This window comes from Grampus griseus (assembly GCF_964374135.1).
Source record: "Grampus griseus genome assembly, chromosome: 5".
Classification (NCBI taxonomy): Eukaryota; Metazoa; Chordata; class Mammalia; order Artiodactyla; family Delphinidae; genus Grampus; species Grampus griseus.
In genome coordinates, this window is record NC_138998.1 from 2,696,363 (window position 1) to 2,718,777 (window position 22,415).

The 22,415-nt window shown below is 47.1% G+C and overlaps 1 protein-coding gene across 12 annotated transcripts in view; it reads left to right on the forward strand.

Annotated features, from left to right (window-relative positions):
- Window positions 1-22,415, forward strand: part of THRB (thyroid hormone receptor beta) — a 391,122-nt gene that overhangs the window by 363,122 nt on the left and 5,585 nt on the right. For all 12 annotated transcript variants that reach the window (XM_082654094.1, XM_082654096.1, XM_082654093.1 and 9 more), the window contains 4 exons: window positions 1,159-1,306; window positions 4,302-4,507; window positions 13,211-13,357; window positions 18,702-18,960. In XM_082654094.1, coding sequence (XP_082510220.1) covers window positions 1,159-1,306; window positions 4,302-4,507; window positions 13,211-13,357; window positions 18,702-18,960 — 760 coding nt within the window. The remainder of the gene's footprint in view (window positions 1-1,158; window positions 1,307-4,301; window positions 4,508-13,210; window positions 13,358-18,701; window positions 18,961-22,415) is intronic.

The following is a 22,415-nucleotide window of genomic DNA, read 5'->3' on the forward strand; positions in this document are numbered from 1 at the left end:
ACATCCTTCAAAATTTGTTGTGCCTTGCTATTCTACTAAACCATAAAACGATGTGGTTATTTTGAGGGGTGGGTGAGAGGGGACTGTTTATAATATGTTCATCTAAAACATTTAAATAATACAGTAAAATTGGACTCAATCTATATCATGTAAGCCAACTCCTGGGCCCCAGGCCGAGTTCCAGCATGTACTTGCCATGTGATTTGGGGCAAGTGATTTAACCTGTCTAAGGCTTAGCTTTTTAATCCCCACAGTGGAGATATTAAGAATACTGACCTCAGAAGGTTGTGGGAGAGACAGAGGCCCTGGCACTTGTCTGCAGCACTTTGCAGTGCGCCCCTCACAATACATGCTTTCTGCAGTTATAAATTCCTACCAGACTTGAGTATCATGTCCAGAAAGGTTCTCATATGACACAGCCTTGAGGATGTCATGTAAGTCACCAAAGCCTGGAACTGCATTGTATTCTCAGGTGGCCCTCTCCCATGCCTTGAGAGAAGAAGAAACATTGAACTTTAGGGCGCATGTCTACAGATATTGGAGGAAAAGGGTGCTAGGAAAGGAAAACGCCAGTGCCATGAGCTACTGGAAAAATTTGGTAAAGAACTTGGAATTTTCTCCTCCCCAAGGACTGTTGTTTCAAGGGCTATCTGAGCTGGTCATGGCCATCTCAAGAGTCGAAAACCAGAATTAAACCAAATCTCTAAAGGCAATTACTGCATCCCTTTAAATCCTAAATGATTAAATTAATTAATTAATAAAGCATCACAAGTATCCAGCTCTTATTTCTCCAGTATAAAGTGTAGCAAACCTCTTCAGAGCTTCATTTAGCAACACAATTATGGCATGAAATAATAATTTATTTATATGACTCATCGTTTAGAAAACATAAACGCGAACATGAGACTTTCCCATCAGCCTTGAGTAAATGCCAAAAAGATAAGAAGAGACTCCGTAGCCTCTGACATCGCCCTCAGATTTAGAATTATTTAGATTCACTTTGGGCCAACTGCCCTATATTTGAATAGGTCGAGCTAAAGGCCCGTACAGAGGTAAGGTCTAAAACCGTCCATCACAGTCAGGAAGATACAAAATGCTGGAGTCACTTATTTCTCGAAAAGATGAAGTGGTTGTCCTGGGTCTTTCTTTTTCATGTAGGGTTTCTTTAGAAGAACCATTCAGAAAAATCTCCATCCATCCTATTCCTGTAAATATGAAGGAAAATGTGTCATAGACAAAGTTACAAGGAATCAGTGCCAGGAATGTCGCTTTAAAAAATGCATCTACGTTGGCATGGCAACAGATTGTAAGTAACCTTCTTCCTTTGCTTCATATTCAAGGAGTGTTGACTGGGGAAAAGGTTGGCTCAAGGAAATCACCCAGGCAGGAGAGAAAGCAGGAACGCATGTGGACAGAGGGAGAGCACGCAGCATTCTCAGGGACCCTCACTCCCAGCCATGCTGGGCGGTTTCCAGCCTACCCTCCCCATCAACTCCTGACTCCGAAGGCATCCAGGTGATGGGTGAGAGACAGAGGTTAAACTGTCCCCATCATGCTTGCAGGACAGTCAGCAGTGCTCTGTCTGCACAGAGGTTACAGATGAGGGGTCTGTCCTTCCACCTCGATAAAGTGTAATTTTCCACACAACATTCGTGTGGTGAGAAGCACAAGGACTAATATTTTTTCAAAAGCAGAGACAGGAATTTATTCTGTGGACATTTTTGGAGTCAGGGCACTGGTAGAAAACATCGTGTTCAGAAATTTCTAAAGAATGTGAACTTGAGTGCTATTGCATGACTCATTCTGCAGTTGGTTTTTTTGTTATATTTTTAGCCATAAAAACATTCCAAGCTGAAGTCATCCTACCCAGTTTTCAAAGTGCCACAGCATATGGTGGTGAGATTAGCCGTTGGGGTCTCTTCTCCCCACACTGTGCAAGGGATTTACACCAGTCACTTTAATTAATCTAATTATGAAATGAGAATCGTGTCATTCACAACATGTGGCCTCCCTTTTGCCAGGCATCAGGGTTTCTGGTTTCCACTGGCATAAATTTTTTTGCACATCAATGAAGGAGTCCTACTTTCAGTTTAAAGTAAAAGAAAGAAAAGAAAAAAGAATGCAATGAGGATTTTTCCTTGTGAAGAGGAAATAGTCACAGCTGCATTTATGCGACAAACAGGGTTCTCTCAGCTAGAACGACAACAAAAAAAATCTCTGGAACGTCCTGGTTTGCCCATTAAAGAAGACAGAAAGAGGAATCTTTTTTAAAAAAAAAAAAAGAGGAGGGTTGTGTCTGGGCATGAGGCTGGAAACCCTGGTTTAATCCTTCACCTCTGGCTGAGTTATTTGTCTTGATCTTTGGAAGGCTTTTAGCGGTTGCCAACAAAATGCCTGCTAAGGTTCTATGCAAATGAGTGACCTGTTGAATGTCCATTGCACTGTTTTATTACGAAGTTAAAGAGATGAATGTTGAAGTTTAAAAACTCAGTGTTGATCCACACGGGGTGGGAATCTGAGTGCACCGTGCTTGCTTGTGAAGCATTACAAGAGCTCAGGTTTTATAATCAGAAACGCTGTTGGAGTCCAGGCCTGCCACTTACGAGCTGTGTGCCCATCGGACTTAACTTCCGGTTTCCTTGTGCGAAGGTATCGCCAGCCCCACAGGTGGTTTTCAGGAATAAATTAGATAACGCACATCCAATGCCACGATCCCTGGCACCAGGGAAGCATTTGGGGAGTGAGGTTATGAGTGTGGCGCATTCCTTGTCTCCCTTAAGGAGTGAATCATGATGACTTCACAGGGCTCACCCATCCGCCCACATGTCTAAGTGCTCCCCTGACTCTGATGACCCAATCACATCTCCACGATTGGGGTTTCATTCTTCTGTCTCTGGATTTGCCAGGCACCTCTGGTTCTCTTCCTCTGCTACGTTTGCTTTGTTTTCTTTCCCTACCAGGTCGCGGCTTCCTCAAGAAATGGCCCTAGGACAGTGATATTGTAGGACCACAGTCAGGGGTCCTAGGTCTTGCCTTGCCTCTGCCATGAACTTGCTGTGTGACTTTAAGGAAGTCATGATCTCCCTCCTCCTCTGTGAAGGAGGACGTTGCACTAGATAAGAGCTGAGGACCCTCCATTGGTAAAACCCTATGACTCTGTAGTACGAAACCTGAGTCTTTCCATGCCACTGAGGGCTACTGAGAGTCTGGTGAAATGGTTTCGTTTTGGAAATTAACCACAGAAATACAGGTTTCTTGTTACCTGCTCTTCTTATTTCCCTTTTGCATAAATGATAAAAGTCGTGGCTGTACTTCCTGAGCATGTATAGTGCATTATCACACTGATACCCTGCAAAGTAGGTATTATTGATCCGATTTTTTTAAAGATTTTTTTTGATGTAGATCATTTTAAAAGTCTTTATTGAATTTGTTACAATATTGCTTCTGTTTTACGTTTTGGATTTTGGGCCGCGAGGCATGTGGGATCTTAGCTCCCCAACCAGGGACGGAACCCGCAACCTCTGCGTTGGAAAGAGAAGTCTTAACCACTAGACTGCCAGGGACGTCCCTTGATCGGATTTTATATGGGAAGAAATGAAAGCTCAGAGAGCCTCAGTAACCTTCCAAAGGTCACACAGCTAGAATGTGGTAATATAGGGATTCAAACCCGAGTCTTTCTAGATTCCAAAGCCTGGGCTCTTTAATCACCTTTGAGCGTTGACCAGGTAGAGAGAAATGCAAAGTGAGTGCCTGTGAGGCCTGAGCTAGGCCCCGCCATACTCCAGTCAGCCTTCAGGAAACGAATGAAGAGTTAGACTCCTTTTTCCTTTGAGGAAGGGATCGCCAGCCTCTGTTTACTGCTCAAGAACTTTCTGAACCTGCAGTTCTTCTTAGTAAGAGCCATTTGCGGGGCGGAGGGAAGGAACAGAAACCCTAAGAGTGAATTCAGATGATTGGCTAGACAGACACACCTGTGAACCTATAGGTAGGATGGGCTTTACCTGTCTCTGGGTCATTCTTATCTAGGGGCCCCCCCTCTGTGGGACTGAGATGCCCAGTGTCCAGCCCCATCCCCCCACCCCACCCCCATCTTTGTTCTAGAAAGCTGGCTAGGCATCCGGAGTTTGGTGCTGGGGCTAGTGGTGGAAGATGGCTCTCGTCCATAGCACTTTGCTGCCAAGGGAGAAGTGACCCAGGGTGACCCCCGCAGGCCCCCTGAGCGGGCTATGCAGCGACCCGAGCCCCCGCGGGTCTGCCAGGTGTCTGGGGAGTGTCTGTTCTGTGTCCCTCCCCGCCCCCAGTGGTCCTGGACGACAGCAAGCGTCTGGCCAAGAGGAAGCTGATCGAGGAGAACCGGGAGAAAAGGCGGCGGGAGGAGCTGCAGAGATCCATCGGTCACAAGCCCGAGCCCACCGACCAGGAGTGGGAGCTCATCAAGACCGTCACAGAGGCCCACGTGGCCACCAACGCCCAAGGCAGCCACTGGAAGCAGAAGCGGAAGTTCCTGGTAAGGCCCCGCCCCTTCCTCTTCCACTTCCACCTCTGCGCGATCCGTTTGGTCCTCAGAATCCAGGATGCTGGTGTCCTCGCTGCATCTGATTGACCGGAGTAGAGTGCAGAGGCGGGATATAAACCCAGGTCTGTCTGACCTTCTCCTGCCTGAGTCACTGAATTCTAATGCACTTATCTCTTTGCTTTTGCTATAAGGGCAGCCCTGGATCAACTAATGAGCAAAATTCTTTACCTGCTAGCTTTCCCTTTTTATACCTATTTCTTCCTTCAGATGCCCATTTATACACATACCTAGTCCCCTAAACTCACTCCAAAATATCCCCTTTAGAATCACCCCTAGAATGAAGTGACTCATATCTCAAGCATATTTTTATGCCAACAGAAGTCAAAATGTTGAGTTTAAAATAAATTATCTCGCGTCCAGGAGGACAGTGGGAATGGGGAGAAGGGATGGGGGAGGGGAGTGTAAAGAAAAACAGGCCTTTCCAGACCCTTGGAATAGCAATGTTTGATGTTTTTATAAAAACTAACCATCATGAAAGCCCTTCCTTCTATTTCTTCTTTGGACTTCACAACGCTTTGGGGTAGGTAGGCTGGAATCACTATCCCCGTTTTGTAGGTACACAAACCAAGCCTTCAGTATCTCGCCCGAAGGTCACAATGCCAGAAAGTGGCTGGGCCAGGCCCAAAGGCCAACTCACGTCTGTTGTCCCCAGTTCCCAGATGGACCACCCGTCCCACCACCAGCTGGTGTTTGGCCGTCTCGGAGACCGACCCAGCTCTTAGTTTATGACATGAAGCTTTATGAGGACCTCACTCAGTCCCAGCATCGGATATTCTGTGGGTCTGTTTGTATCTCCCGGGTAGGTGAGGGCACTCCTCATCTGAACAAAGAGATATAGGCTGTCATTGTCTTCACGCCTCAACATCACCACTATAATGGGCTAGCTTTTGGTCTGGTTTGGTTTGGTTGGTTTCATGAAAACGGTGTAACAACAACCGTAAAGGAAATTTTTGGAAAGAAAAAGCTTACCCATAATCCACCTGCCCTCCAATAATTACCTTCATTGTTGTTAACGAGCAGCTTCTAACACACTTTGTGGATGGCAGCCACTAACAGTTAAGTTAGGAGACACTTGGATGGCCCTGGCCAAGTGACAGGTACCAGTGTAAGTGCTTTCCAGATATTAACTCCCTATGTCAACCAACCTATGTAGGCAGATGTGGTTAATATCTCCATTTTACAAACGGAGACAAAGAAGTTAAGGAGATTTACCCTCAATGCCCCAGCTAGTAAGCAGTGGTGATGGACACAGCCCAGCTCCAGGATCCATGCTCTTAACCACCACACTATGCAACGTGGTTGAAACGTGTGGTATCTTTTCACCAGGGTGACTGCCAATAAATTCTTTCCTCCCTGTCTTCACGGCCCATTCTCTCCCATGGAGAGGTGGAATGTATTCCTCTCTTCCCTTGAGGCTGGGCTGGGCTGTGATTCCTTGAAGCAATGGATTTGGGCAGAGCGACTTCTAAGGCTGAGTTATAAGAAGGCTTGCAGTTCCGCACTGGTTATGTTGGAGAGGGACGCCATCTGGTCTCTCTGAGGGAAACCAACTGCCATGTAAAAAAAAGTCCAACTACCTTGAGACCACCATGCTGTGAGGAAGCTCAAGCCAGCCATTTGGAGAGATTCCCAACCAGCCCAGGCACCAGAAATGTGAGTAAGAAAGCCTGCAGGTGACACCAGCCTCTGCTGCCATTTCATGAGGGACCCCAAGTGAGAACCACCCAGCTGAGCCCATCAATCCCCAGAACTCTGAGGGATAGTGAAAATTTGTTGTTTTCAGCCACTACGTTTTGGGGAGGTTCGTTACACAGCAGTAGATAACCAGAATAGGGCCCAGTAAATATCTGTGTAACAAACCATCCAGTTCCATGGGCCCATCCTCAGAAACAGCACAACTGAGCCCTGTGTCTTAGCCACTTGACACATGTACGCACATCCCCTGCAGCAGGGTGACTCTGACTATTTATGCTCAGGAGAAAAAGTTCACGCTTTTGAGGGGTGAATTATTCCCGCAAGGACATTAAGAATCCTTCATTAGGGACTTTCCTGGTAGTACAGTTGTTAAGACTTCACCTTCCAAAGCAGGGGGTGCGGGTTCAATCCCTGGTCGGGGAGCTAAGATCCCACATGCCCCCCGGCCAAAACACCAAAACGTAAAACAGAAACAATATTGTAACCAATTCAATAAAGTCTTTAAAAATGGTCCACATCAAAAAAACCTCTAAGAAACAAAAAAAAAAATCCTTCATTAAAGACAGCTTTGCTACATAGTATCTATGTCCTGAACTGGCTTCTGCACGTTCAGATTTGCATTTCTTGTGTGGCCAATACCACTCTTTTTGCTTACAACACTGCTATGTATATTATTTCATTTATTTTTATGTGATGATTGCCCATCTTGTTCTGGAAAAGAATTTGAGGAGGGCTATTATGTTAATAATAGTGTGGCAATGTCATAAGGGATTAAAAATTATACGTTGTCATAAAAGCTAGAAGTATTCATTTATCTGGAATGGGTAAGTAACTTACTTCCCAAAAGGAGCTTCTTCATCGTTTTTTACCCGAAGACCAGGACTCAAGTCATAAACAGAGACGGGTGGTTGGACCGGGGTTTCAAATCGATACGCCTGTGAAAATGAGTCATTGGCAAGTAAGGAACTTTTGCAAAAGCCATGCAGATTTTCACAGTAATTCTAAGGCCACTCTTTAAAACTACTTCCAAAAACATTTAAGTCATTCTCCAATCCACTCAAATCTCTGATGGTGCAGAAGTGCCGATTCCTGTGTGGTGGCAGTGATGATGGAAAGTAGATGTGGACTGAGAGGGGGGCAAGAGGCCGGTGGTGGTGAACAAGGGAAAGCAGAGTCTCTCCACCAAGGCAGCTCACATCTGCGCTCCCAGATGTGGAAGACATTGGATTGGAGTAAACTCCGTACAGCGACAGTATTGTCTGTTGAACACTGTGTTGTTTTTACCCGCCAGAGTTCTTGGACTCCCTAATCAATAGAAATTGATCAGAGGCCAGAAAAGGAATTCAGGCAAGGCTTTATTGGGGTCCCTGCTGCAGCAGGGGGGAGCGAGAACAAGTAGCAGTTGCCCTTGCTAGCTCCCTGGGGGGAGTGGGGGGTGAGCTGGTTCCTTATATGAGGGGAGGGGAGGGGCGGGGCCAGGGGTGGGGCCAGAGGGATGTCCTAGGTGGTCTGCCCACCCCTTGGTGGTGCTGAGTGCAAGGAGCATGCCCAGTACTGTGCTTTTGCTCCCGGCTCTTCAGAAGTGGCAGGTGGGTGTTTTTTTTTGGTCTTTTTGTTTCGTCTTGTCCATTATTTGCCCCAACTGCACATGTACGCAGTTATTTTTAGTCCCTTATAGTTTCTTTGTATTTTCTTGTGGGAGGAGACGTTTGTCCGGGTGCGAGCCCTGCAGCCAAGGGTCCCAGGTCCCAGGTCCCAGCCTGTCTCCTTATTACTCTGCTCCCTTAGTTCACATGCAAAGGTATGGCTTTGGGTGGATTTTCCACCAGGTATCAAATGTGACCAGCAGAACCAGGGTGGGCCTGCCCCACTTTTCCCCTGGCAGAACTACTGTCTGATGACACAAATTCTCAACAACAGCCTCAGAAAAGGGGCATAAGCAGAAGGGTGATGCAGGATGGGTGACTTGACCACGTGTGGTCATAAAACAAGTGCAGTCAAGCCAGGAAGGCTTCTGTCACCCAAAATGGTTATAATTACATCAGAAGAAGGCAGCGTAGTCTAGTAGTTATGTGCATAGAAATTGGAACCAGACAGCCTGAGTTTGTTGCTTGCCTCTGTTGCTTTTTAATTATGTGACTTTGGGTAAGTTGCTTCCCATCTCTAAGTCTCGGTTGCCTTTATGCCCTTATCAGTGGTGTAAAAGTAATAGAAGTGCTTGGCATGTCGTTAACAAGCTCCTACGGAGTTACAGTGTGCGTCATCCCTGCACCACCACCCGTACCATCCTGTCCCTGCTTTCCCCAGGAAAAGGCCCAAGGCCCAGGGACCTCTCATCACCATTTGTTCCCCATCACAAAGGTGCGGGGAGACACACTGTGATCACTCAGAGGAAGAGAAGAGTCCCGTCTGGCCCCATCCCCGCTGCGTGTGCCAGAGACCCCAGCCAAGAAGCCCTCAGCTCTGAGACAGCCACTTGCAAAGGGGTCAACTGGTAGCACTTCCTACTCACCTTGAACAATTCTGATGCAACAGTCAAAGCACAAAGCCCCAGTTCGTCTCGATTTGTGTCATACCAGCCACCTCTAGTGCTGAGCTAGGGTTGAAGCCCACACCTGCACACACCCCTGAATCTCTCCTTCTATAGGTCCCCCCCCCCTCCACTGCCCCAGAGGATACGTGCTGGACTCCTTATTGACCTTCACCCCATCTCCAGCCCATCAGAAACCCCTGCCCTGGGCTCCCTAGGTATGTCTCCAGGTCCCACTTTTCTCCATCTCTCCTGCTGCCCCCGTGGTCCAGCCCACTTCATCTCCTGCCCAAACCACTGCTGCTGTTCTCCCACATCTTCCTCGGCAACCACATCCCTTCTCCACATAGAACCATAAATTTCGTCATGCTGCTCCCGTTTAAAGCCCTTCAGCGGTGCCCCACGGCATTTAAAATGTGCCCATCTCCCCTCCATGGCCCTGAAGGCCCATCGTGATGGGACCCTTGCCGCCCCTCCATCCTTTATCTCATGCCACCTCTGGGCCTAACCACACAGGCCTCCTTTCTGACCTTGGGACTTTGCACTGGGTTTGCCCTCTGCCTAAAATGTCCTCTGCATCTGTGGAAGGCTGCCTTCTTGACATTCTGCAAGTTAAAGCTCACACATCACTTCTCAAAGGGGCCTGGCTGACCACCCTACCTCCTGAGCCCCGTGTATTATTAGGTCATCTCCAGTCTTATCACAAACTAAAATTCTTCCAACCTGACAGTATTCTTTTCATTTATTGTCTGTCTTCCTTCGCTGCATGAAGGCTCCTTGAGGATACATTGTTCATTGCTGTCACCTCAGCATCTCGAACAAGGCCTGACCCCATAGTAGTTGCTCAAGAAACACTGGTTGAGTGCGTGTATAAACACAGGTTTATTCGGTCCCTCAATCCTCCACCATTTGGCCCAGTGCCGTCTACACAGTAGACCGATACTCAAGGCGTATCCCCCCACCTTGAGAAGTTCATATCTTAGATGTGTACCTGCATAACTACAATAAAAGTAATAGTAGTAAGTGCCTAGATGCCAGACGAGTGGTTACATGGGCCACCAGGTGTATTCAAATGAGGTAGAATCATTTCCCACTGAGGCCATCTGAGAGGGCTTCGAGGAGAAGACAGAATTGGAAGTGGGTGGGATTTGGAATTGGCAGAGATGAGACAGAAGTGAGGACTTTGAAGAAAGCAAAAGTCCGGGAGGAAGGCCGCCCCGAGATGGAAAAGCGTGAAGCAAGTTGTGGCAGAGACGGGAAGAGGTAGGCAGGGCAGGCTCCGGAGGTCCATTAGGGCCCCCTGCCCACCCCTTTGAGCAGCTCAAGCACTTTGATCCACAGAGGCAAAAACCAGGCTTCCCCACAGTCCCCAGTGGTGAGCCTGCAAGCCTCACCTATCCTCAGTCTCCGAGTTTGATCTCATGTGCATAAACACACGTGTGTGTGTGTGAGCACACGTGTTCAGGGAGTGCACTCTAGGCTACTAGCTGTAAGAAGCGATCCAGTAGATTCAATTGTGCCAAATATTGGTACTCTATTTTTAACATCTTCCAAATATTTTAGCAAATAGTGTGTTGTCCTTATGGGTAAAAAACCTTCAGGGAAGTCACAAACAAGCTCAACTTTAATTGTATTCCTGATGTGTTAACTTGGGTCGATTCATCTGTTTCCTTTTTTCAGCCTCTAAGTTTTTACTGACATGAGTTTTCAAAAACAAGCATCCATATTAGTGTGGGGGGTGAGGGTGGGGGAAGAGGGAAGGACAGGGAGAAGGAACTCTGCTCTGTTGGTAGTAAAGCTCCAGGGTCACCCCAGACGGTCGTTGCAAACAGCCTCGACCATCCTGGCTGGAGCTCGAATCTCCTGGAACCAGCAGACACCACACCAAGCTCCTCTGTGTTTTTTTCTAGTATCCAAGACCTATTATGGACAGAAAGCTTCATAACGTAATAGAAGGCTTCTACTTTGTATGTGGTTTTCCTTCTAGCAATTGTATTTTCCATTAAATACCCAAAGGCTTAAAAGTAAATTTTTTTCCTACTCTGATATCTAGCAACAGGAAAGCTTGTGAGGTTGTTACATTTGGGCATTTGATTTTAGTTAAAATTGTCATGTTTCCTTGTATAATTTCCCTCCTATTTTTCAAGCCTTTAGAGGTATCACAGACGGTGATTCAAATGCCCCACAGACTCACAGATTAAATGGAAATTATTAACATCCATAGTAAGCCACTGAAGACCATTCCAGGCCAAAGCTATGTTATTAAAATATTTTTATTTCTTAAAAAGTTCACCCTATGTGTGTGTGTGTGTGTGTGTGTACACCTCCCTACCTTTTTAAGGTGTGACCATGTTCCTTTTATCAGTTGATCTTCATAAGAGAGCTGTACAGTAGACACGCAGGTGAGACAGGCCTCATTTCGGGGTGGCAGGGATTAGAAAGCCCAGCAAGGAGGTCTGAAGGATGCCAGAAATAGCAGTGACCAAACTTCACTGTGTATCAGAATCGCGCCCAGACTTTCTGTGTACCTTTTCCCTTAGCTCAGTCTATGTGAGAAAGACAGAGACAGAGAGAGTGAGAGAAGCTGTACATGTGATTATTCCATCAATTCCGTCTGCACCCGGAGAACCAGTAGCCTTCCTAGGCTTTGCCATGCCAGCAGTTGCCCCAGAATATCGTCATTGATTCTGAAACAAGACGGAAACCAGCTTTCTTTCCCATCCACTCACTGCCCCCAAAACAAACAATAAAAAAGTGAAATAAAATAAACAGAAGAATTCCAAAAAGGTCAGTGCTGCCAGCATTTGTTATGTAATAGATTTAAAACTCCTTCCCCAGGCTGTACCCACAACCTTGACCACACTTTGGAGGGCCTGGGCTGTTCCTGTTGACCCTGGTGCCCTGGCAGCAAGAGAGTGGAAGAATCATCCTTGCTTTTCTTCGTGCTAAAACTTAGACGTGAGCAGTAACAGGGGAGATGGGGGAAGAAAAATGGGAAGGGGATTCCTCAGTGCTAGCCCAGTGGGTTCTCAAAGTGTGGTCTCAGACCAGAAGCATTGGTGCCCTGGGAAGTTGTTAGGAACTCAGATTCTCTAACAGAGACCTAAATTGGAAAGTCTGGGGGGTCATTCTGATGCACAGGAAAGTCTGGGGACCTAGGAGGCAGGCCACGGTCTTGTCACCAGCGGTGCGCTCACCAGCCATTCGGCGGTGACGGCTCAGCAGGCTCACAGAGCCAGTACCCGCTGCCCTCTCTGCCCCGCTTCCCGCGCCTCCCACCCTGCTGCCTGGCTCCTGCATGTGCACCGTGACTCTAGGCAAAGAGGGTCACCGTCGGGCAGGGTAGGATCCTCTGATCCCCTTAAACTTCCTGGAAGACCAGCAATCAGTCCTGGCCTCAGGGGACCGTCTTTAACCTCCCTGGGTGCTCCTTTGCCCACCTGCCTGTTGGGAACTGGGTGAGAACCCCCTGAGGCGGTCATTGTCATCACAAGGACCAGTAGGGGTGACCGGGAGGGCTGCCCCTGGCAGGGAGCAGTGCTGACAACAGCAGATAGTGGAGAGGCCACAGCATGGCAGTCACTGGACAGCAGGCCGAGGAGCTGGAAGGCCCCAGTGGACATGGGGGCCTGGCGTGTGCACAGCGCCTGAGGGCTTGCGCGCGTGACGCTTCTGCACCAGCAGGTCTGGGGAGGGGGCCGGGATTCTGCATTTGCAGCAAGTCTCCAGGTGACACCCAAGCTGCTGACACCCACCCTGTGAGCAGCAAGGCGATGGACGGTTGCGAACAAGGGCAGAGAAGTCGTACCAGTAAATTCTCCACTCTGCCCTCCAGTTTGCCCAGCGTACACAGCCCAGTCCCTGGAGGCGACCCAAAGCAGAGGGCTTCCCCCAGCCCGCGGAGGCCTCCTCCAGCTGGCGTGTGGAGGGCTCGAGCGAAACAAAAGGCATCGGAAGCAAGAACGACGCCCCTGGGTGCTCTTGGCCAGGGCTCCCCATCCCTGCCCACGCCGTGCCCACCTCCCACAGAAAGGCACCCTCCAGAGTACGCCGTGCTCTGAAAACGGCACCCAGAGCCCCCAGAGCATAGGTCACCTTTGTGCAGTCAGAAGCATTCCTGTTGTTCCTCCCTCTCTCCCTCTTTCTCTCTCTCCCTCTTTCTCTCTCTCTCACTTTCTCTTTCTGCAGCAACAGTCCTGTGACCATGATCACTGGGGGCCTTTGAAAGCAATGGCCAAGACAGGTATCTTTGCCCAGACAACTAAAGGGCGTGAAAACTGCAGGGTCGGTTAACAAAAGATGCGGAAAGTGTACAGTATGTCAGTTCAGAAGAGATTTTCTGCCGCGTGAGAACCGTGATCCGTGATCCCTTCGATGTCTCCATTTAAATTTTCTTTGTCTCACCTCAGCCAGAAGACATTGGACAAGCGCCAATAGTAAACGCCCCAGAAGGTGGAAAGGTCGACTTGGAAGCCTTCAGCCATTTTACAAAAATCATCACACCAGCAATTACCAGAGTGGTGGATTTTGCCAAAAAGTTGCCTATGTTTTGTGAGGTGAGGAGATTGCTTTTCCTTCTTCATTCTTTCTCATTATAGTTTCCTCGATCTCCAGGAATACTGACTATGACGTGTAATTTAATACTAATTAGTCGGGGCTTAGTCATACGAAAGCCATGGCAGTACAGAACGGCAATGCACTGTTTCGTGCGCCTCCCCACCTTCTCTGTTGGGTCGTCATCCATTAGCTTGTCCACATGAGGTCGACAAAGAGCCTCTCGACCTGCCTGGCTCCAGGCACAGGAAAACATGACAGCCATCGCTCCATCAGTCAGCACCTGTGATGTCCCGGTTGCCACGCCCAGGTTCGCCACATTAAATCCAGTCCTGCTAACAGATCAGCAGGATAGCTCTAATTAACCCCATTTCACAGATGGGGAAAATTAAGATCGAAGAGATGAATTTCACCCACTCAAGGTGAGCCCGTGGTTCTTTTGAGTCTCCATCTGTATTATTTCCACTACGTATCCCAGCAGATGGCTGTGTGGTGGTTTCTTCATCCTCAAGGACAGGTGAAATGACCCTCACAGAGCAAGGATCTTAAAATCTCCTTAAGTCTTCCCTCTTAGAAGCTCACCCTTTCTTGCCCCACCTTCAGGGCACACTGAAGAGCTCACCCACCAGAGCTCATAGACTTTCCTCGGGACACTTCATCCCAACTGTAGCCGTCCTACCATGTGGGAGCTGAGGGCACGGGCTCTGCAGGGGCGAGCGTCCTTGATTAGTTATCAGATGTCTTCAAACCTTGGTTATCTCATCTTTAAAACAGGAGTCAGAGTAAGATCTACCTCTTAGAACTATTAGGAGGCTTCAATGGGATAATTTATGGGTAGTGCCTGGGTCATAAATGTTCCATAAATTTCAGCTGTGAATTCTGCTGTTCTTTCATCTATTACATTACCATTCTGTCTCTAATCTTTTTTTTTAATCAAATGGGGTTGATGATGTTTTCCGGAGAATCTTCCCCTTCGAAAAACCCCACCGAGGGCCAATCTGTTGCTCTTCAGACCTCGAAGAGGTCCCAGAAAGACAGCAAACAGAGAGGGCCACGTCCGCCCTGGGCCCCTTATGGAAGCTACCTGAGTGCCAGGGAACCTAGTATCCCCCAGAAGGAGGCTTAGTGTCCTCATCTGGAATGACCCCATCCCACCATGGCCTCCAGTTCACGTGCGTCTGAGTTTGCAGTCAAGGGAGCCCGCTAGGATCCTGAGAGACCTCAGACCCTGACAGGGACCCTTCTCGTGGCCATTTCTGAGCCTGCACAGAAGCCACACCCAGAAGGACAGAGCACTGGGCTTCGGGACACGGGGATCCATCTGGTCGTAGCCCTCGCTGAGACAGAGCATATGCCTCCTGGTCACCCCCAGCCGCAGGGTGCTGGGGGCCAGGCGCCACGCGGGCCGCCAGCAGCCGCATGGTGGGGACCACTCGTACCCACCCCAGGGGAGCCGGCGAGCCCTGGACGAGGAACTGTGACTTCTATCTGTATTTGGTGTGCTTTTCCATGCCTCCGACCATTTTTTTAAATTAACGTCTATTAAAGTTTTGGAGGCTGTTACAGGAATCATACGTATTCATTGGAGACCGACACAGCACAATAAAGGCAACGATTCATGGTAACACCACCAGGCGCTAAACTGCTGACATTCTGGAGCGTAGTTCCTTTTCTCAAATCTGTGTGTGTATACACACGTACATATATACACACACATACATATATGGAATATATGAATATAGTTTGTACCATAATGAACGTTCTACTTAGGAAACTACCTTTTCAGACTTTTTACTAAAGAGTAAGGGGCACATACCATAAGGGTGCAGGTCAATGAATTGTCACAGACCCAACACACCCGCGTAACCAGCACCAAGATAAAGACACAGATCACTGCCAGCACCCTGGTGTCTAATGCCTTAACTTTCTACCCTCAGCTGTAGAACATAACATTTAAGTATTCTCTCATGAAATAATATTGCTTAACTCTACAGTTCATTACTTAATTTTTAAATTGTTATACAATTTTTAAAGGTTACTTTCCATTTACAGTTATTACGAAATATGGCTCTATTCCCCGTGTTGTACAATACACCCTTGAGCCATCTTATACTCAGTAGGTTGTATCTCCCCCTCCCCTCTCCCTTACTGGTAACCACGAGACAAAATAATATTTAATGACCACATAGTATGCTAAGGAATAGCTCTCCCATAATTCAGGTTATCTGCTGTTACAGGATCTTTAGCTCACATCCAGTTTTCCACTAATATAAATATTCTGCAGCGAGCATCCTGGTACCTATGCCCAGTTCACAAAGCTGCCTATTTCCTAAGGGCAAATCCTAGAAGTGGAATTTAAGGACCTTGGCTACACCTTTTAGGGCTTTCGATAGGTGTTGCCAAGTTGCCCTCTAGAAAGTGTGTACCCTCTCGCGGCTGCGCCGTGGACACCGGCTTCCTCTGACGCCAGGTACCATCTTGCGTTCCTGTGCACTGGGTTGAGTTTGTTTCCCTGGACCTCTCTTGGTCCTCTCTCTCTGGGCTGTGCCCTCTTTTCTCAGTCCCTGGTGTCTGGAAAGAACTCCGTGGAGTATGCTATCTCTACAACTTGAGCTAGCCTGTCAGTCCTGTGTTCCCCTTTGAATACCCACCAGAAAATGTTTTTCAGAAAATGTAAAGCTCGTGGAAACCGGCCTCTGAGAGATATGTCAGTTAAAGAAAGAAAAGAAGCCTTCGCCAGCACCAGCCACAAACACGCCGTGCACTTATGTCCTTGGCAAGGCTGAGGGCTCAGCACGCAACTTTTCAAGCATGAGTTGCGGCGAGCTTCTCCCTTCAAGTTTCCCTTAGGAATTTACATCTGCTTCAAAGTCATGATTTCATCTCTCTTTCAACCCTGATATTTTGTAGTCTCCAAACTGAAAAAAAATGTGGGCGGGCGGCTACTTTGACAGCAGAGATGCGTACGTTTCTGGTGTTTGTGGCCTCCTGAGGGCCTTTACCCTTTGACACATTCTTTGGAACGCCAAAGAGGGAAATGAACTGTGGAGGCCCTGAGCTACCTGTGGAGTGGGCTGGAGACCCCAGGTGGCCTCGGACACCAGGAGTTTCGTGCCAGAGACAATCTGACGCATCTGCTATTCAAACCGCACATGCAATAGTTTTCTGCTAAGATCTATGCCAGCCTGCCAACCGAGGGCTTCGAAAGATCTGACGTCACTGCGGGCAGAGCTGCCAAAAGTGCACCTAAGAATCACTTGTTAGAGTGCAGGGCACTGGCGTCCCTGCCAATCCACCCGAGTGACGCTCTCCCAGGAGCCTCTCTGCCTGGCAGGCCCTTTCTGGAGCGTTCTTGCAATGGAAGTCTTTTGGCAGGTGACTAAGAGGTTGTTTGCCCACGTGCGGAAACAGGCCTCAGCAGGATCCTGCAAACCCCTCTTAAAGGAAAAGGCATCTGGCCTAGTTTTTAAACCGTTGGTGATCCTTGACAAATCCTTATTCTGCTTGTATTGAAATTTTAACTCTTAGTAAGTTTTCAAACGAAAACTTCTACTTCATCTATAATCAGACTTGGCTACAAAGATGGGACCTGCCCAAGTCTGCATACTCTGTGACAGCTTTAAAAAAAGAAAACAATGGTTTTATCTGATGAGTCATTTCTCTTTGCTACTCTATGTCCGTGGTTCTCAAGAGTGGGGTCCCTGAACCAGGTGCGTGGGCATCACCTGGGAACTCGGAGAATGCAGACACCGAGACGGCAGGGCCAGCAGTGTGTGTTTAACAAGCCCTCGGTGACAGTGATGAGGCTGCAGACAGGACCGCTGCCCTCGGCAGTTAAGCCAGTGTCCACACACTTGAGCCAACTTTCCACTTGCCTGTGGAGGATCTAGCTAAGCTCTGGTCTCCTGTTTCCTACCAGGCCCCAGGGCCAGGAATCCAAGGATGTAACTGAGGAGTACAAATTAGAGCCTAATTAAAAGCAAATTGCAGTCATTTTTTTTTTAATGAGTAGAAGGAGAGAATTCACATGAACGGATTCCAGAACCAAATACAAAATGCCTTTTATGCTATAGAGAAAGCAAAGCAATTAAACAGTAAGGTGGGTAGGTTGAGTTAGTAAAAAATATGAAATATCCCGTATTTTAAAGGTAATTCAGTAGTATTACTTTCAGTCTGACATAATATCCTAAATTGAACTAGTCAGGTGTTGCCAAGAGTATTTCCCAAAAGAGAACTGGTACCTGCTTTAATGAAGAGATAGAAATTACGTGTCATTACACGTTCGTCGTTTACGGAGACGCACACCCAAAGCCCTTCGAAGAGCGAGCTCTCCCCTTCTCTTGGCCTTGGATTCTGACAGAGCTGGCTTCCACCCCTCGCCTCACCCACAAACACTCATGGGACTCCCTAGCATGTCGCTCGACCTCTCAGTGCCTGAATTTCCACACCTGTCAGTAAAACTGGAATTAGAATATTTACCTCGCTGCATTGCTGCGAACATTAAACAAGGTGATGCATGTAAATCTTAGCACGATGCCCAATTCGTCAAAAACACCCATTAACTAAGTCTTTCAAACTACTTTGATGACGGCACTTAAACATTCTCCCCCTCCAGAAAATCAAACTCTCATTTTGTATTATTTCTCTTCACAAAGTTTTCTTTTTTTTTAAGTTTATTATTGATGCTGTTATCACATTATCACAAACCCTAATTACCAGGGCAACCAAATGAGCTTAAAATGAGATTAGGACACTGGCAGAAAGATCCAGCATGTGGAGTGATTCTGGTGCCCGAGGTGCTGAGGAGAACGTAACGACCTAGGAGCCAGGAGGTCTGGATTCTGGTCTCACCTCTGGCTCACTAGGTGACTGAGCAAAGCTGGGACATCTCTCGGTCTTGTGGGTGACATGCATCTGTAAGTGACCTCCTCGTTCTTGGACTTTTAAGAGATTCAGGGAACAAACTTGCTTCAAAAAACGGAGCAGGGCAGTTGCCAGCTGAACGGTGGAGTCAGCTGTTGACTGTTAGAGCTACCAGACCAAAATGGGGGTGCATTTAGGCAGGTCTCCGTTGGTGGTGTAATAGACACCCCCGTGACTAGCAGTTTCACATGTGACTGGAATATAATGCAAACCACCAAGATTAAAGTTGGTGAAGATTACGAGCAGTCTGGAGTATGAAAAATGGTTGTGGACGTCTGCAGCCGAGCAGGAAGGGAAGGCCACGGGCTCACAGAGGGCAGGACGGGTGCTGCTTGCGGGGGACCCTCCCCGTGGCCCTGGAGGCCCCGTGCGCGCTTCCTAACTGGCAACTGCTCCTTGCTGACGTGCCCTGGTTCTTTTCAGCTGCCATGCGAAGACCAGATAATCCTCCTCAAAGGCTGCTGCATGGAGATCATGTCCCTTCGTGCTGCTGTGCGCTACGATCCAGAAAGTGAGACTTTAACCTTGAACGGGGAGATGGCGGTGACTCGGGGCCAGCTCAAAAACGGGGGTCTCGGGGTGGTGTCCGATGCCATCTTCGACCTGGGCATGTCGCTGTCTTCTTTCAACCTGGATGACACTGAAGTCGCGCTCCTTCAGGCCGTCCTGCTGATGTCTTCAGGTGAGTGTGCCCAGACTGGGCATCCAGAGAGCTCGCGCTTGTCTGGTGTGCATTCAGATCACTTGATGAGTTTCCGGTCCCCCGGTAGCTTCAGAATCACGTCTCGCTCCCCTCCAGCAAGCGAGCGAGCGGGGGTTAGCCGACGGCCTGGGACCTGAAGGTGGGTGTCGGGCTCCTGATGCTTTCTGCAGTCTCCCCGTGTAGTGGGGAGGGAAAAGAGGAGCCGTGCTAAAGACTCGATGAAATGGTCCACCTTCCATAGACCCTGCCCGGCCTGCCTGGGGCGGTTGGCCAACCTGCCCGCTTCTGGTTTTGTGTGTACTGGACTTCGCACAGGATGCTGGTGTCACTCATACCCTTATCCTGTGTGGTGGGCAGGCTCTAGCATGGCCTTCCCTTTTCCTCCTCTTCTGATGTTCACCCCCTCCTGTTGAGTGTGTGAGAACCCACGACCTACTCCACTTAGAATCTGGGGAATTCAGTGTCACCATGTGACTGCGTGACATTATATTATACGCGAGTCCCTCTTGGGAGCAGATGTGCTCTGACAACTCTCCTTGCTCAGGTGACAGGGAGCTGCTTGTGGCCCCCGGAAGCCGAGGGCAGTCTCCAGTCGACAGCCAGGGAGAAGCCAGGGCCCTCGGCCCATCAGTAGAATTATCCTTAAAGAAATAAAATGTGTAACTCATCTAAGGCCTCCCTGTGTGACCTCGAGTGAAGCTGCTAGGGTCTCTGGCCTTCAGTGTCCTTTAAAATAAAGAAACTGCACAAAGTAAGTGCAGAGCAACATAATGTTGATCTTCTGTCTGGATCAAAAGTTACAGGATCCTGTGGAGAATTTATCTGGCACATGCAAAGAGAGAGAGGAGACGGGGAACAGAAGGGAGACTCAGCAGAGCCTCAGAGCAGCAGCATTAAATAGGAAGGAAAACACGAAATTAAAATGCACAAATTGCAATTTGAGCTGGATAGCAGATTTCAAAAGCCAGCATATTTTGTTTAAACTCAGAAGGGTGCATTGAGACAATAGCCCTGATTCTTCCTTTCAGATTAAGCAGAACCCTACTTAGAGTTTTACTAATACAGATATTTCAATAACTAGACACGTGAAGCATGAATGTATGTGATCAGAGCCACAACCTGAGAAGTGGGCAGGGGGATGGTAGGGCTCCCTGAAGCTGTATGAGGAATTCATTCAGGTTTATACAGTTCTTTTTTTAATTTTTATTGAGGTATAATTGTCATATAACATTGCATTAGTTTCAGGTGTACAAGATAATGATTGGATATTTGTATATCCATTCCCATATACAGTTGCAAATTTTTTTCTTGCGATGAGGACTTGTACGCTCTTAGCAACTTGCAAATATGCAATTACAGTATTATTAGCTATAGTCACCTGTACATTACATCCCCATGACTTATTTATTTTATAACTGGAAGTTTGTACCTTTTGACCCCCTTCACCCATCTCACCCACCCACCCCCGTCCTCTGGTAACCACCAATCTGCTATGTCTGTGAGCTTGCTGGGGTTTTGTTTGTTTTTTAGATTCCACAAATAAGTGTGATCATACGGTATTTGTCTTTCTCTGACTTATTTCACTTAGCATAATACCCTCAAGATCCATCCATATTGTTGCAAATAGCAAGATTCCATTCTTTACGACTGAATAGTATTCCAGGGTGGGGTGTGTGTGTGTGTGTGTGTGTGTGTGTGTGTGTGTGTGTGTGTGTGTGTGTGTGTGTGTGTGTGTGTGTGTGTGTGTGTGTGAATCACGTCTTCTTTATCCATTCATCCATCAATGGACACTTAGGTTGTTTCCACACTTTAGCTATTGTAATAATGCTTCAGAGAACATGGGGGGGTGCAGATATGTCTTTGATGACTTAGTGATTTTGTTTTCTTCAGATAAATACCCAGAAGTGGGATTGTTGGGTCATATGGTAGCTCTATTTTAATTTTTTGAGGAACCTCCATACTGTTTTCCACAGTGGTTGTACGAACTTACATTCCCCAAAATAGTGCATAAGCGTTCTCTTGTTATTTTTCTTTTTGATAATAGCCATTCTGACAGGTATGAGGTGATATCTAATTGTGGTTTTGATTTGCATTTCCTTGATGATTAGTGATGCTGGGCATCTTTTCACGTCCCTGTAGGCCACTGGTATGTCTTCTTTGGGAAAATGTCTATTCAGATCCTCTGCCCATGTTTCAAGTGGATTGGTTGGCTTTTTGCTATTGAGTTGTATGAGTTTTTTATATATTTTGGATATTAACCCCTTATCAGATATATGATTTGAAAATATCTTCTCCCATTCAGTAAGTTGCCTTTTCATTTTGTTGATGGTTTCCTCTGCTGTGCAGAAGATTTTTAGTTTTACATAGTTCTCCTTGCTTATTTTTGCTTTTGGAGTCAAATCCAAAAAATCGTTACCAAGACCTAGGCCAGGTAGCTTACCACCTATGTTTTTCTAGGAGTTTTATGGTTTCAGGTCTTATGTTCAAGTCTTTAATCCATTTTGAGCTAATTTTTGTATATGATATGAGACAGGGGTCCAGTCTCATACCTTTGCATGTGGCTATCCAGTTTTCCCAACACCATTTATTGAAGAGACTGTCCTTTCCCTGTTGTATATTCTTGGCTCCTTTGTCGTGAACTAATTGACCACATATGCATGGGTTTATTTCTAGGCCTTCTATTCTGTTCCATTGATCTATGTGTCCGTTTTTATGCTAATACCATACTGTTTTGACTACTATAATTTTGTAATGTTATTGTAAATCAGAGAGTGTGACACCTCCAGCTTCGTTTTCCTTTCTCAAGATTGCTTTGGCTATTCGGGGTCTTTTATGCCTCCGTACAAATTCTGGCATTGTTTAATCTATTTCTGTGAAAAATGCCATTGAATTTTGATAGGGATTGCATTGAATCTGCAGATTGCTTTGAGTAGCATAGACATTTTAACAATATTAATTCTTCCAATCCATGAGCATGGGATATTATTCCACTTTTTGTGTCTTCTTCAATTTCTTTCATCCGTGTCTTATAGTTTTCAGTGTATAGGTCTTTTACCTCCGTGGTTGAATTTATTCCTAGGTATTTTATTCTTTTTGATGCAGTTGGGAATGTTATCTGCAAATAGTGACAGTTTTACTTTTTCCTTTCCAATTTGGATGTCTTTTATTTCTTTTTCTTGCCTAATTGCTGTGGATAGGACTGGTAATCCTATGCTGAATAAAAGTGGCAAGAGTGGGCATCCTTATCTTGTCCTCTATCTTGGAAGAAAAGTTTTCAGCTTTTCATCATTTAGTATGATGTTAGCTGTGGGCTTGTCATATATGGCCTTTATTATGTTGAGGTACAGTCCCTCTGTACCCACTTTTGCAACCCAATCGCTTGCAGCCTAGATATTCCCCCGTCATCCAGCCTTCTTTTGACATCCTTCTATCAT